At 38.1% G+C, this 12219-nt stretch overlaps 2 protein-coding genes across 3 annotated transcripts in view; both read right to left on the bottom strand.

The window, feature by feature from the left end:
* ek1 (eph-like kinase 1) overlaps window positions 1-1180 on the bottom strand; it is a 67220-nt gene extending 66040 nt beyond the window's left edge. Inside the window, exon 1 of one of the 2 annotated variants that reach the window (XM_039684974.2) lies at window positions 945-1180. In XM_039684974.2, the coding sequence (XP_039540908.2) occupies window positions 945-1032 (88 nt within the window). In that variant the 5' untranslated portion in view covers window positions 1033-1180. The remainder of the gene's footprint in view (window positions 1-944) is intronic. The other variant, XM_089125952.1, reaches the window with a different exon arrangement.
* Window positions 1181-10702: 9522 nt separating this feature from the next.
* On the bottom strand, window positions 10703-12044 carry ccl32b.3 (chemokine (C-C motif) ligand 32b, duplicate 3). Its single transcript, XM_039684973.2, is given in 3 exon segments — window positions 10703-11317; window positions 11510-11627; window positions 11776-12044. Coding segments are annotated over 3 exon segments (357 nt in total). The 5' UTR covers window positions 11837-12044; the 3' UTR covers window positions 10703-11139.
* Between the last annotated feature and the right edge of the window lie 175 nt (window positions 12045-12219).

Raw genomic sequence — 12219 nt, 5'->3', positions numbered from 1 at the left:
CTAATCTCATAACAATGAGGAGTAAACGCGTTTTAATCCAGTGAGGTTAATTTATTGTCTGATTTTTGAAGGCTCAGAGTGAAATAAGTCGGACTGTGTTGTAAACTGCCATCCTACTGCATCCTTAAACATATAGTCTAAAAAATGCCCGATATGTGTCATTTAAGATGCTATCACAAATGTTACTGGATCACTTAAAAAGGGAAACAAATTAAAAAAAATAAAAACACTTTCTTTGCTGAATGCTGAGTAACTTTGGCTGATGGCAGTTTCAAAGTGAGATCACTCTCAAATGGTCAAATTTGATGTATTGGTCTGGAGAGGTTAGAATAATAAAGTGTCTGTGGGAGCCACTCTCTGATCTAATTAATTGTTTAATTAAGCAAAGAAGTGTATCACACGTCCATTCACTGCTCACGGCAGTGTCTGTTCAAACAATCCCTGGCAAAGCTAAATGCACATCAACCCGCAACACAAACAGTTTGATTTAGCCTGAATTGACTTAAAGAACCGTCATTTTCTTTCAATTGTAGGCTATTCAACGTTATTTGTGTGTTTATTTATTACGTTTGACAACCGTTTAGGATGATTTTTAAAAACAAACTACCAAAGTCCTAAACATAAGCTTTTAGGGCAGCATTACATCATATTTTGGTCAAAAACACATTTTCATTCCTTTCAACTCAGCAATGAAAAGTCAAATTTACGGATCACTCGTCAAATGTTGCTACGACAATTTGTTTTGCTCTTAAGCAGAAGTGATCATCATTAATTTATACTTGAGATGTTTTCTCTCTCTAAGGCATTTTCTGTCTTTAAACGTTCGACTTTAATGCCCCGGGAGAGAAACAATTGTAGCCAACATGCATTTGCCGTGATTCAAAGTCCAACGGAATCCATGAACATCCAAAGCGCACGAATATGACAGCGACTGTATGGCTTACCTTCATTATCAGGATAATTCCTCAAGGCTTGACACAACACTAATATGTGAAAAGAAGCGAGGAAAGAGTAAATCCTAAAGTGAGCCATTTTCAGGCGGCTCCACGCGCCCGCATCCCTGTGCGTAAACTTGGGCTGGTGAGCCTGTGGCTGCGCTGGAGTACTGAAATGAGCTGAGCCGGAGAAACAGTGCGCCTTCTTGATGGAGGATCCGAATCTGGCGTGAGATACTCTCTCTCTCTCTCTGACCACAGCGAGCTGGATAAAGGAGGCGTCACGCTGTGTGTGTCCGTGGCGTCAAAAGTAGGCGTGTGTGTGTATTAGAAAGGAGGTGATTTTTGTTCACAATTTGTGTAAAAAGTGATAGATAGATAGATAGATAGATAGATAGATAGATAGATAGATAGATAGATAGATAGATAGATAGATAGATAGATAGATAGATAGATAGATAGATAGATAGATAGATAGATAGATAGATAGATAGATAGATAGATAGATAGATAGATAGATAGATAGATTCAGTAGCTTTTAGTACTATAGTACTATGGCTAGTAGTTTTTCTGACCTTTAAAGATGGCGTGGAAGGCAACAGTTTGTATTATCATTTCATCCATGTCAATTTCCGGCCATCTTCTACAAAAGAAGATGTAAGCTGGTCATCAAAAAAAAATGTAGTCAATAAATTGGAATTGGGCAACAAGACCACACAGTAAATGCAAACATAGATAGATACCTACCGGTCATGGCCTCGACTTACAATGCATCACCGATTGTCAGTGGCAATTACTAATGGACATCTAGATCAGGGAGTTTGGTTTGGGTCAAAGTCACTTTACTGCCCTGACGTTCACAGGCATGGGGACACAAACTAAACCAACACAACAGAGACCATTGAATCAAAACCTCAATGTTTGGTATTTAAAGATGAAGGTCAAATCAATAATCTAACTGCTCTTAGAAAAAGGCCACCATTTTCCTCCCTCTGCCAGCTGGTTCCTCCCACGCAGGAGCCCTCATAAGCTCCATCACCTATCCAAAACATGACACCACATTTCATGTGGCTGAATGTGATGGCAGGGAGCGTAAATGAGATGTCTCTACTGTGCAAACCCTCTCCAACAATGGCTGACAGACAATCAGGCACACTGCCCGGGGTGTGTGGAGGAGTGCCGGGGGTGTTTATGATGGCTCAGACAAGCCTGTACACACTAGAGCTGAAAAATAAATGTAGTGAGGTTTCTTAGTGCCACTGTCTTTTTATCTGCATTTCTCTATCTTTCTCTTGCTGTCTATCACATTATTGTGACAGACAGGACAGTCTAGAGAGAACATGTACATGCAGCAACCAATATAAGAAGCTATATTGTAATGAATAGAATTTGTATTCACCCTCATGTCATTTAAAACAATTAGTACTTTCTGTCTTCTGTAGAACACACAAATATATATATATATATATATATGTAACTGGCCATTTGGTTCTATGTGATTACAATGAATAGGGACTGAAGCTTTCAAGCATCATAAAACCACTATGAAAGTCTCATAAATGTGCTCATATAGACATGAAGTCTTTTTCCAGTTTCCAGTGAGCAACTCATAATTCACTCATAATTTCTTTTTCTATGTATTTGAAAACTACCATAAGAGTCAATAAGTTTGAAACAAATTGTTTTTATGCAATGGTTTTGCATACTTTTTAAGCTTAAACTCCAAAACAACATAAAAATGGATACATTGTGACATAACTGTTCTGTTCTTTTTGACTGAACTGTCTCTTTATATGTTGAATCTCCTTACTCTAAAATAACGAAGGGCCTGCTGAATTTATAAAACTACCCCCCTGCATGCATCAGTGACCTGTCAAATAAACCTTCCTGTTTGGAGAAGATGCGGTCACGACGTGTCTTCCACAATGTCTCACAATGCACCACATGCCCAACATAAACCCGTTTCATTATTTAGCAGAGGAGCGAGAATCTGTACCCAACCGAAATCTCAAATGCCCGTTCTTATTAATGAAGTGGGAGGGACTTTGACAGGTGTTACAGGGCTGGCAAATACATATCAACCTTCAACCTAAGCCCTCCCATTGGTTAGTGCATATAGCTCGAGTCTAATGAGGCTTGCTGGCAAGCTCCAGAAGCCAGACAGAGCACGAATGATCATGTCAGCTGCAGCCGAGAGCCACATGCTTTCATATTTGTCTATCATGGATGTGTAACCATGGTGGAGGAGGCATAGGAAGGGGGGTTCACGGTGGAGCTCTTGAACTTTGAGCAGGGGCCCCTCTGGATCTCCAGAACCCCGCTGTTGGTGCATATGGGAAGAGCATTTAATGTGGAGAAAAATACCTCTGAATGGTTTTCAGAGGCCTAAATGTGATGAATGCATTCTTAGAAAAAGCTGTTATCCTTCTGTAGGCACCCATACTTGGATTATGAGTTCAATGCACTGAAGTTGAGCCATTTTTTAATGTTTTTAAAAACATTTAAATGTTAATGCGATAGTTGTGGTGTTAAACAGTGATTTAAGTGTGCAGGGTTTTTATGTACATATAGTATATTTAGATTTAAATTTTAGATTTAAATATAATACTACATACTATATATATATATATATATATATATATATATATATATTTATTTATTTATTTATTTTAATACTATATATATACAGTATATATATATATATATATATATATATATATATATAATAAAAAACATGGATATCCACACACGCAACAACACCAACCCATAATGATTAAGCATTGTGGTGATGCACAAACAAGTTAAATTCTTAAACTAAAAACTATAAACTAAAAAATATTTAAAAAGTTTCAATTAATTAGTTTAGCTTTCAATATTGACTCTGATTTCTGTTTCAGAATACTAGTTGAAACCACAGAAGTGAACATTCTTTATCATTAGATCACTTTCATTTCCTGTTTCATTTCCATTTTTTCATTCAGACTCTCACAGTGTAACAGAGAATAAGTCATTGATTCATATAAGTATACAACATCCACAATCCTTCAGGTATGCCAATGAGTTAAATACACAGAGCTGAACTTTACTCAGCTCAGACATGCATGCGGCCTTACATTGCTTGCTTTTAATGAACTCTCACTGTGTTTGGCCTTTCAGAGTGATTCATACACGACACGGTGTACTGAAAAAACTGAAACCTTTTTATGCGCTTTAGACGTCCGTTTATACGACAGCAGCATTTTGGCGGCCTGAAAACACAAACTTGTGCAAGATTTTGAAAACGATACCTCCATCATCTCTGTGTAAGCTACAAAAATGTGAATTCGTGAAAACGGTGATGTCATGTGCATGCATATTAAGTGTTCAATCAATAGAAACATGGTGTTTCTTTACAAAGTGACGTCACCAACAACTACTGGCCTGGCATAATATAGTGTTTTTAGTCGTTTTCGTGGATCTGTGTGAATGGGGATCGTTTTGACAACGTCGTCTGTACACGAAAAGACGCTCTATGTATTTTACCAGAAGTAGTTTAGCTTTAGAGCAACTTTACCACATAAGAAAAACCTTCCAGAACTTCCAGAAACCTGCAGCAGACATGCAAGCACCCTTTTCTCTTTCTCCGCACCAGACACTTTTATAGAGCTGCACAAAACCAAACAGAAACAAAAAAGCTCTTTTGTGCTGGCTTGCGGTGCATCAGGGACCGCATGCTGGCTGATTGACGGGGGTCCAGGCTCCACCCACCAGAGGTGAGCAGGAGTGTGGGAAGAGGCAAGTGCACAATGCTTGCTCTCCAGAGGGGCGGGAGGGACCTAAGACCCGTCCCCCGCTCCATGGCAGACAGGGCATGGCTTTCTTTCAGTAGACTGAGCCCTAGGGTCAGTATATGGGGCCCTGTAGAAGCAGATCTCTGTGGAGCGGCACGGCCCTCGTTTAACCTGTCCCAGATGGCTGTGCTCTGTAGGCACCACACGAGAGTCACAGGGAAGTTCAGTGTAGGACTTAGTGAGACGCCAAGTTCAATGGATAAGTTCATAAAATAAATGTGGAAGTGGACTTACAGTATATTTGGGATGTGAGAAATGTATATGTTGGTGTTATCTTATAATATGTATATATGAGGACATGAGAAGATACACATATTACATATAAAATATACACATATGTCCTACAAATATACACACAACTGTTCAAAAGTATGGGATCAGTACGACCTTTTTAAAGGGTTACTGTCTGGTTACTGATATTTAGAAGTTTCTGGTCTCATTGTAGGAAAAAATATATACTATGGAAGTCAATGAGACCAGAAACTGGTTACTGATATTCTTCTAAATATTAGAAAATCGGCTGAATGGATTTGAAAACATTAAAACTCAACTGTTTAACTCTGGGGGAGTTGTAAAATGAGCAAACAAATTTCCAAAAAAAGTGGAGTATCCCTTTAAATGTTTTTGAAACAAGAGACTTATGCTAATCAAGGCTTCCATGTTTGTATCATTCCAAATATGTTTACTGTCGCAACATGACATCATGACTTTTGCGTAAACATACACGCCACTTTCGAGTCAAGTGGCGTGTTATCTCTACGCATTTTGAGCTATCCGCGTGTATGCGTGTATGTCTACGCCATTAACGCCCGCGTCATTCCGTGTGTCTGTACACGCCGACAAATGTACGAGCGAAACGAAGCAAAATGTACATCTACATCTGGGGAGCTATCTTTTTTTTTTCCTAGGATGGTAAGGGAACAGTCATAAATGGCATTAACCCCAGTGACGGTTAAGTTTAGGGACGGGGTTGAGGTAAGTCATATATTTATATATACAGTAATACCGTTAAGTCAACGGCGTTCATAAACACGCTGAAAAGCGATTATGCGTGTTGATAGCACGCCAAAAATGGAAATACGAATTGGCGTGTCATACGCTACTTGACTTCATGAGATCAGTCTGACTGTCATACAAATGATTTTGAGTATAAACGTATTTAAATATACATATTGTTAATATTTATGTTGGTCCTCTGCTAGCTGCCAAAACCGTTTTGCATTATCCGGCACCAATACGTTGGCAGCAGAACTTTGAATTCCTGAAGGTTGCGAGGTGGAGCTGCTGTTCATCATACTTGTTGGTCCAGCACATTCTAAAGATGCTCAAATGGTTTGCAATCTGGGGAATTTGGAGGCCAGGGGAATACCTTGAAGTCTTCATCATTTTTCTCAAATCATTCCTGAACAATGTGTGGAAGATGTGGAATCCACTTCGGAATCCCATCGTCATGAAGTGTCACGTGTCAAATTTACATCCACATGACCCAGGGGTTCCCCAGCAGAACATTGTCCAGAGCTTCACACTCCGTCCACCGACATGTCATTGTCCCACAATGATTCTTGGTGCCACTTGCCCAGGTAAACAACACACACATCCATGTGATCCACCAGGCAACTTTCTTCCACTGCTTCAAGGTGCTTGTTAGGAGATGATCAATAATATTTGCTGGTTCATTATTGTGTATAATATATATAAACCTTTTCAATCACTTTTTCTCTTTGCTTCCTCAGACACAACACATCCCTGGAAGAACAAAACATTATCAGAGTTGTTTATTTTGTCTCGGAATATGTCTTCTTCTGCAACACTTTTGAGGGCACTGGATGTCTCTTTTAGATCACAGAGGAGAGAAAAAGACTCCCATCCCTCTGGCATGGTTACATAATAACCAAGAGAGAATGTTTTTTCAGCGCCAGCTCTGTGATGTTGCACATCACTCGGGTTTGTTGGGTTTCTGCTTCCATCGTCCCTGTCAAAGAGGCACCGACAAAGAGTCCCGCTTCTCTCCATTTCAAGGCACAGAATCGGATCAATCCGCAATGCTTCGGTGCAGATTAGTCTTTGTAATTATTTCAGATCTCATTATCAAACAGCTGCTCTGCCTAATTTAATCAATATTTAGTGATAAGGCTTCCCGCATGCGTTCAACTGCAGAGCGAGGCGACATTAAACAGGCTACAGCCGATTCTTACCGTCTCTTTAAGTAGGTCAAGATGCAGGGTTTTCCTTTAGAGTTATGCAACTTCAGGCTTCTGGACTACACTGATTCAAAATACTCAAGAGAACGAGGGATATTTTTAAGAATGCATACGCCTGGATTGTGAACATCACATTTTTAGTGCTGTGGCTATAGGATTAGATAAATTGCCTTGCATGGGAGATATTTCTTTTCCATGCACACAGCTTTTGTTGTCTCTGCCTAAATTAACTCTTATCTTTGACACACAAGATTATTTGACTTCTCTTTCCTTCCCTCTCTTGGGATGACACTGTTTTTGGCCGTTTGTTGACTTTATTAACACCATCTCTTCCTAAACACACGGGGTCCCTTGACAGAAGCGCAAATCCTCAACATATAGACTGTTTCCTAATCAGAAGCACACAGCTGGGCTTTCTACCCCAAAATGTCACTGGTATGCCATGACCCCAGTTAACCTTTCTATTTAAAACACAGAAAATCCCTTAAGCAAAGTCTCCAGTCTCCTATCTGTTCGGTGCAGCCTCTAAACAGCAGTATTGTGAAAAGGACTCAAGAAAAAGAAAGAAGGAAAGGAAAGGAAAGGAAAGGAAAGTTGGTACAGCAATCACACCAAAACGTTTTAGTCGATAAGACTGAAGGTGTGAATTTGTCACAACTTTTGCCGTTTTGGATCAGATCCCGACATCAGACTTGGAACGTACTGAACATTTTTTTTATAGATGTCTGATGAAGGCCAATGTTCGCTCCAGGATGTTTGTGAAACATGGATGAACAGAGCGCAGACGCCTCTAAGTCTCAGAGTTCTCCATGAGTGACCTGAGAGAAAATGATGGAGCGGCCTCATCTGTGCTGTATTATAACTGTGGTCTATGTGAAAGGTCTCTGTATCGATCTACAGTACATAGTCGATATTCCTAACCAGCAATGATAATACTGTCTCTCCAGAGCCCGAGATGTCAGAAGGGATAAGGTCAGCCTGTGTCCGTCTGGTGCAATGCAATGCAAAAAAAAAACTTAGTCAGTATAGGAATTCGGGGGGGGGGGGGGGGGGGGGGGGGGGTTAAATATGTTTTTATTTGAATTATTATTATAATGGATTTTAATAATATGATATAAAATATCATTAAAATCGATTTTTCCCAAGTAAATCATCGCTGACCTTGAAGCAGATAAGCCAGCAGCAGAAGACACGCCGGAGCCACTCCTGTCAGATAAGAACAGGAAACTGAGGCTACACACCAAAATTGAACAATGGAAGATTGGGAAACTGTTGCCTGGTCTGTTGAGTGCAATGTCTGCTGCAACATTCAGATGGTAGGGGACAATTTGGTGTAAACAACATGAAAGCATGGATCCATCCTGCCACCAATGGTTCAGGCTGGTGGTGGTGGTGTAATGGTGTGGAGGGTATTTTCTTGGCACATTTTGGGCCCCTCAGTACCATTTGAGCATCTTTTAAATGCCACAGCCTATACCTGAGTATTGTTGCTGACCATGCGTCTCTTTAAATGAACACAGTTTACAATCTTCTGATGGCTACTTCCAGCAGGATAATGCGCTATTGTCACAAATCGTGTCAGCGAGTTGACTAAACTCAAATGACGTCCACAGTCACCAGACCTCAATCCAGTAGAGCAGCTTTGGAAAGTAGTGTAATGGGGGATTCGCATCACGTGCAGCCGAAAAAATCTGCAGCAAATGCGTAATCGTTGAAACCTCTGAGGAATGATGTCAGCACCTTGCTGAATCTATGGCATGAAGAATTAAAGCAGTTCTGAAGTCAAAAGGGGGTCCAACCTGGTGTACCTAAAAAGTGTCCAGTGTATTTATATATAAACTGGAAATGGTATGTAGTGAATATCATTGTACTGTAAAATTACCATATTCCATGTATGATCCTGATGACCCCCATGAAAACGAGATGTTTCATCTCATGGGGCTGATCCTCTAATAAATGTTCATAAATAAATATATAAATACTAGGTATCTTGGTATTTTAAATTAGTTTTGCAATCATAGTTGGATGATGTAAAGCCATGCATAAGCTCTACATTTCATTTGAGCATTGTCTTATCACAAGACTTTCTGTTACGTCTTGCCTTTGGTGTTGGAAATCTTTTGACAATGTGTGTATTTTTCTTCCTGTGGTAAAGTGTCTATGACCAATCTTGCGAGTGTGGTGGCCTTTTTGCCCCTGTGCTAGGGACCAGGTGTGTTTTCCACCGAATTACACACACTCTGATGAGAGCACAGCGAAGCAGCAGGTGTCTAATTTCACCCTGTCTTCCTCCTACATTCACTCACATCCACACATCCTACACACACTACTTCCATAACAATCCCACAATTTCACACAGCTAAAGGACATATACAGATGGAGAGTAAAATAAAATAAAAGAAAAAGTGGTATAGAGTTGAGAGTAAAACTGAGAAGTGGTCACAGTCATAAAGAAACTAACCACAAACCAAAAGCAGAAACCATGTTCATTTTCCTGTCCAGAAAGACGTCTTCTCATAAGAGGATGTTACATAAAAGCATTTATTTTTAGCACTTAATAAGATTAACATGAGCTATGTCGTTGTACCAATTAAGTTTTATAGCATGCCTATGCTTTATTTTCTTCGATTTTGATTTGATAAAAAGGCATTTCTCACAGGAGAAGTAAGACTTCAAATCAGGCATACAATAACTAAGTACAAACTACTCTAATTTGTGATATATTTATATACACACACACACATATATATATATATATACACACAGACATATATATATATATATATATATATATATATATATATATATATTTATATAAACACACACATATATATATATATATATATATATATATATATATGAATAGTTCAGATGCAAAAGCCTCTAAGTGCCAGTTGAAATTTTCTTCTAGAATGATCATTTTTATCAAGCTTGTATATTTATCATCATTAAAGAAGAAAATTTCAAATGGCATTTAGAGGCTTTTGCATCTGAACTCTTCATATATATATATATATACACACACACACACACACACACACACACACACACACACACACACACACACACACATATATATATATATATATATATATATATAATGTAAAATATTCCAGCTATGGGGGATTTTTGGTGGATCTCCTGTCATATATCCCCACCTAGTGTTCAATGTTAAAACAATGTAAAGGTAAGTTCAAAATCCAGGTTTTATAATGAACATGACAATTAAGTAAATGCCTGAAGGGACACTCTGTTCTGTGTATTTGTGTTTAAAGATGCCGATACTTAGTTTTGCTGCTTCTTCTTTTGAATCTCTCTTCGGAAGATTTAATTCCTGCTTATTGAAAAAGAGTGTCAGGTGTTCTTGAAACAGTCCTGAAACAGTGTGGTCAAAAGCATTCAGTCTTTGATATTATAATACAATATTATATTACTTATGTTATTTGAAATATCATAAATATACATTTAAGTATTTTTTTTTTAATTTAGTTAGTTTACTTTTTCTCTGCCGTTCAAAAAAAAGGATGTAGTAAAAACAGTGAAAACAGAAATCAGTTTTTATATTTTTTCTTACTTTATTAAATTTCTTTATATATATATATATATTCAAATGCACAATACATTAATTTTATTACATTGTATGTTTTTTTTTACTATTATAAAATACTGAAAACAAAAAAAATATGGTAAAATATGAATACAAAAAAAAATATTTTGATGGTCCCTTTTGAACATCCTGTTTACTAACTTTGCAACTACATGTCAACTAACTCTCATTAAAGTATTAGTAGACTGTCTGCTTAATATCTGATATCTCTTTATTATGATAATAAACAGACAATCAACTGACTATAAGTAACTTTGCAACCACACGTCAACTTATTCTTTCCCTAACCCAACCAGTCTACTAATACTCTACTAACACTCTAGTGAGAGTTAAAAAAGATGTAGGTGCAATGTAACTTATCGTTAACTGAATGTGTCAAAAGGACCATCAAAATAAATTGAACCCAAAAAGACATTCTTGATAAGTAGGAGAGAGTCGAGAGAATGATAAAAAATACATTCAGCTTTTCAAAAGAGTCAACATTCAGCATAAAACAGTCATAAATGTTACTTATTTATATTATTTGGCTGCCACACATTGAACACAAAAGAAAAATAAAAGAAAAATTAAATTATTTTCTTCTGTTTGCGTCCCTTTCCACGTTTTCTTCTATTTTAGCTTGGTGAGACTTTTGGATCAGAGTTTTGTTTTGACATTTTTTTCTGGTCCACCACTTCCATAATATCTTTGGTCCACTTTGAGTCTGGGTTACAACACTTTGTTTTGCTTTGTTTTATCCGCAAGCTAGAGAGATAAGAAACAAACAGAAGGGGTGGGATCAAAATGTTAAATTCAATATGACTTGAGTGCTAGATTACGTTTTAAAGCACTGTAAGATCCAGAAGTTGTAAACTTTGGATTTAAACTTTTAATTAGATAATTTCAAGTCAAAAACTGCAACTTAAGGTCATGTAGAGTGATAATCTGTTCACTTACACAATGGCACTGACAGCGCAAACTCCTGCATTCTGCACTCTATAATCCACCACTCTGTCTTTATTTATTCTGCAGTTGAAAGTCTTCAAACAGCAATTTGAAGAACGCTGACTTGTTTCTGTGAGACAAAGAAATTGCAGATATGTTTTAAACATTAAACCGTCTCAAAACTTCACAAAAAGTTTCCCATAGATTTGATTCAATGTTCACAGTGACTTTTCCCAGCATCATGACTGGGTAACGAAATAGGTAAAGTTAAAACTCACCTGCAGTACGACAGAGCAGAAACAGCACCAGGCAGAAAGGAAGATAGACAAGCGACCTCATCGTAGCTGTGCAGTAGACGATGACTGAAACTACTCTTTACACAACCTTTATATTTCACACTTTCACTTCCTCTGCTCGTTTGTGCACACACACACACTCTCAAAAAACCTCAACCCCCTACAATGGGGAAAGTGTATGAGTGAGCTAAAATGTTAGAGAGAAACCGAAGACAAACCTCCATCCGATGAGCGGAAAAATACACTAGTGATGATCTCTCGGTTTGGTCCTTCCCCCACATAGCTCGCCACAGTGTGGGTGCATGCAGGCCTACTGTAGATGAATGGAGTTCCATTGCAAGAATAAGCCTACATGGCCAACAGAATTGTTAATATAAAATAATCTTAACCTCATCTTCACTCATGAGTCTGATTAATATTCGCTCA

The sequence above is a fragment of the Pimephales promelas genome, chromosome 22 (genome assembly GCF_988280905.1).
Source record: "Pimephales promelas chromosome 22, fPimPro1.hap1.1, whole genome shotgun sequence".
Lineage (NCBI taxonomy): Eukaryota > Metazoa > Chordata > Actinopteri > Cypriniformes > Leuciscidae > Pimephales > Pimephales promelas.
This window is presented reverse-complemented; position numbering and strand designations above follow the sequence as displayed.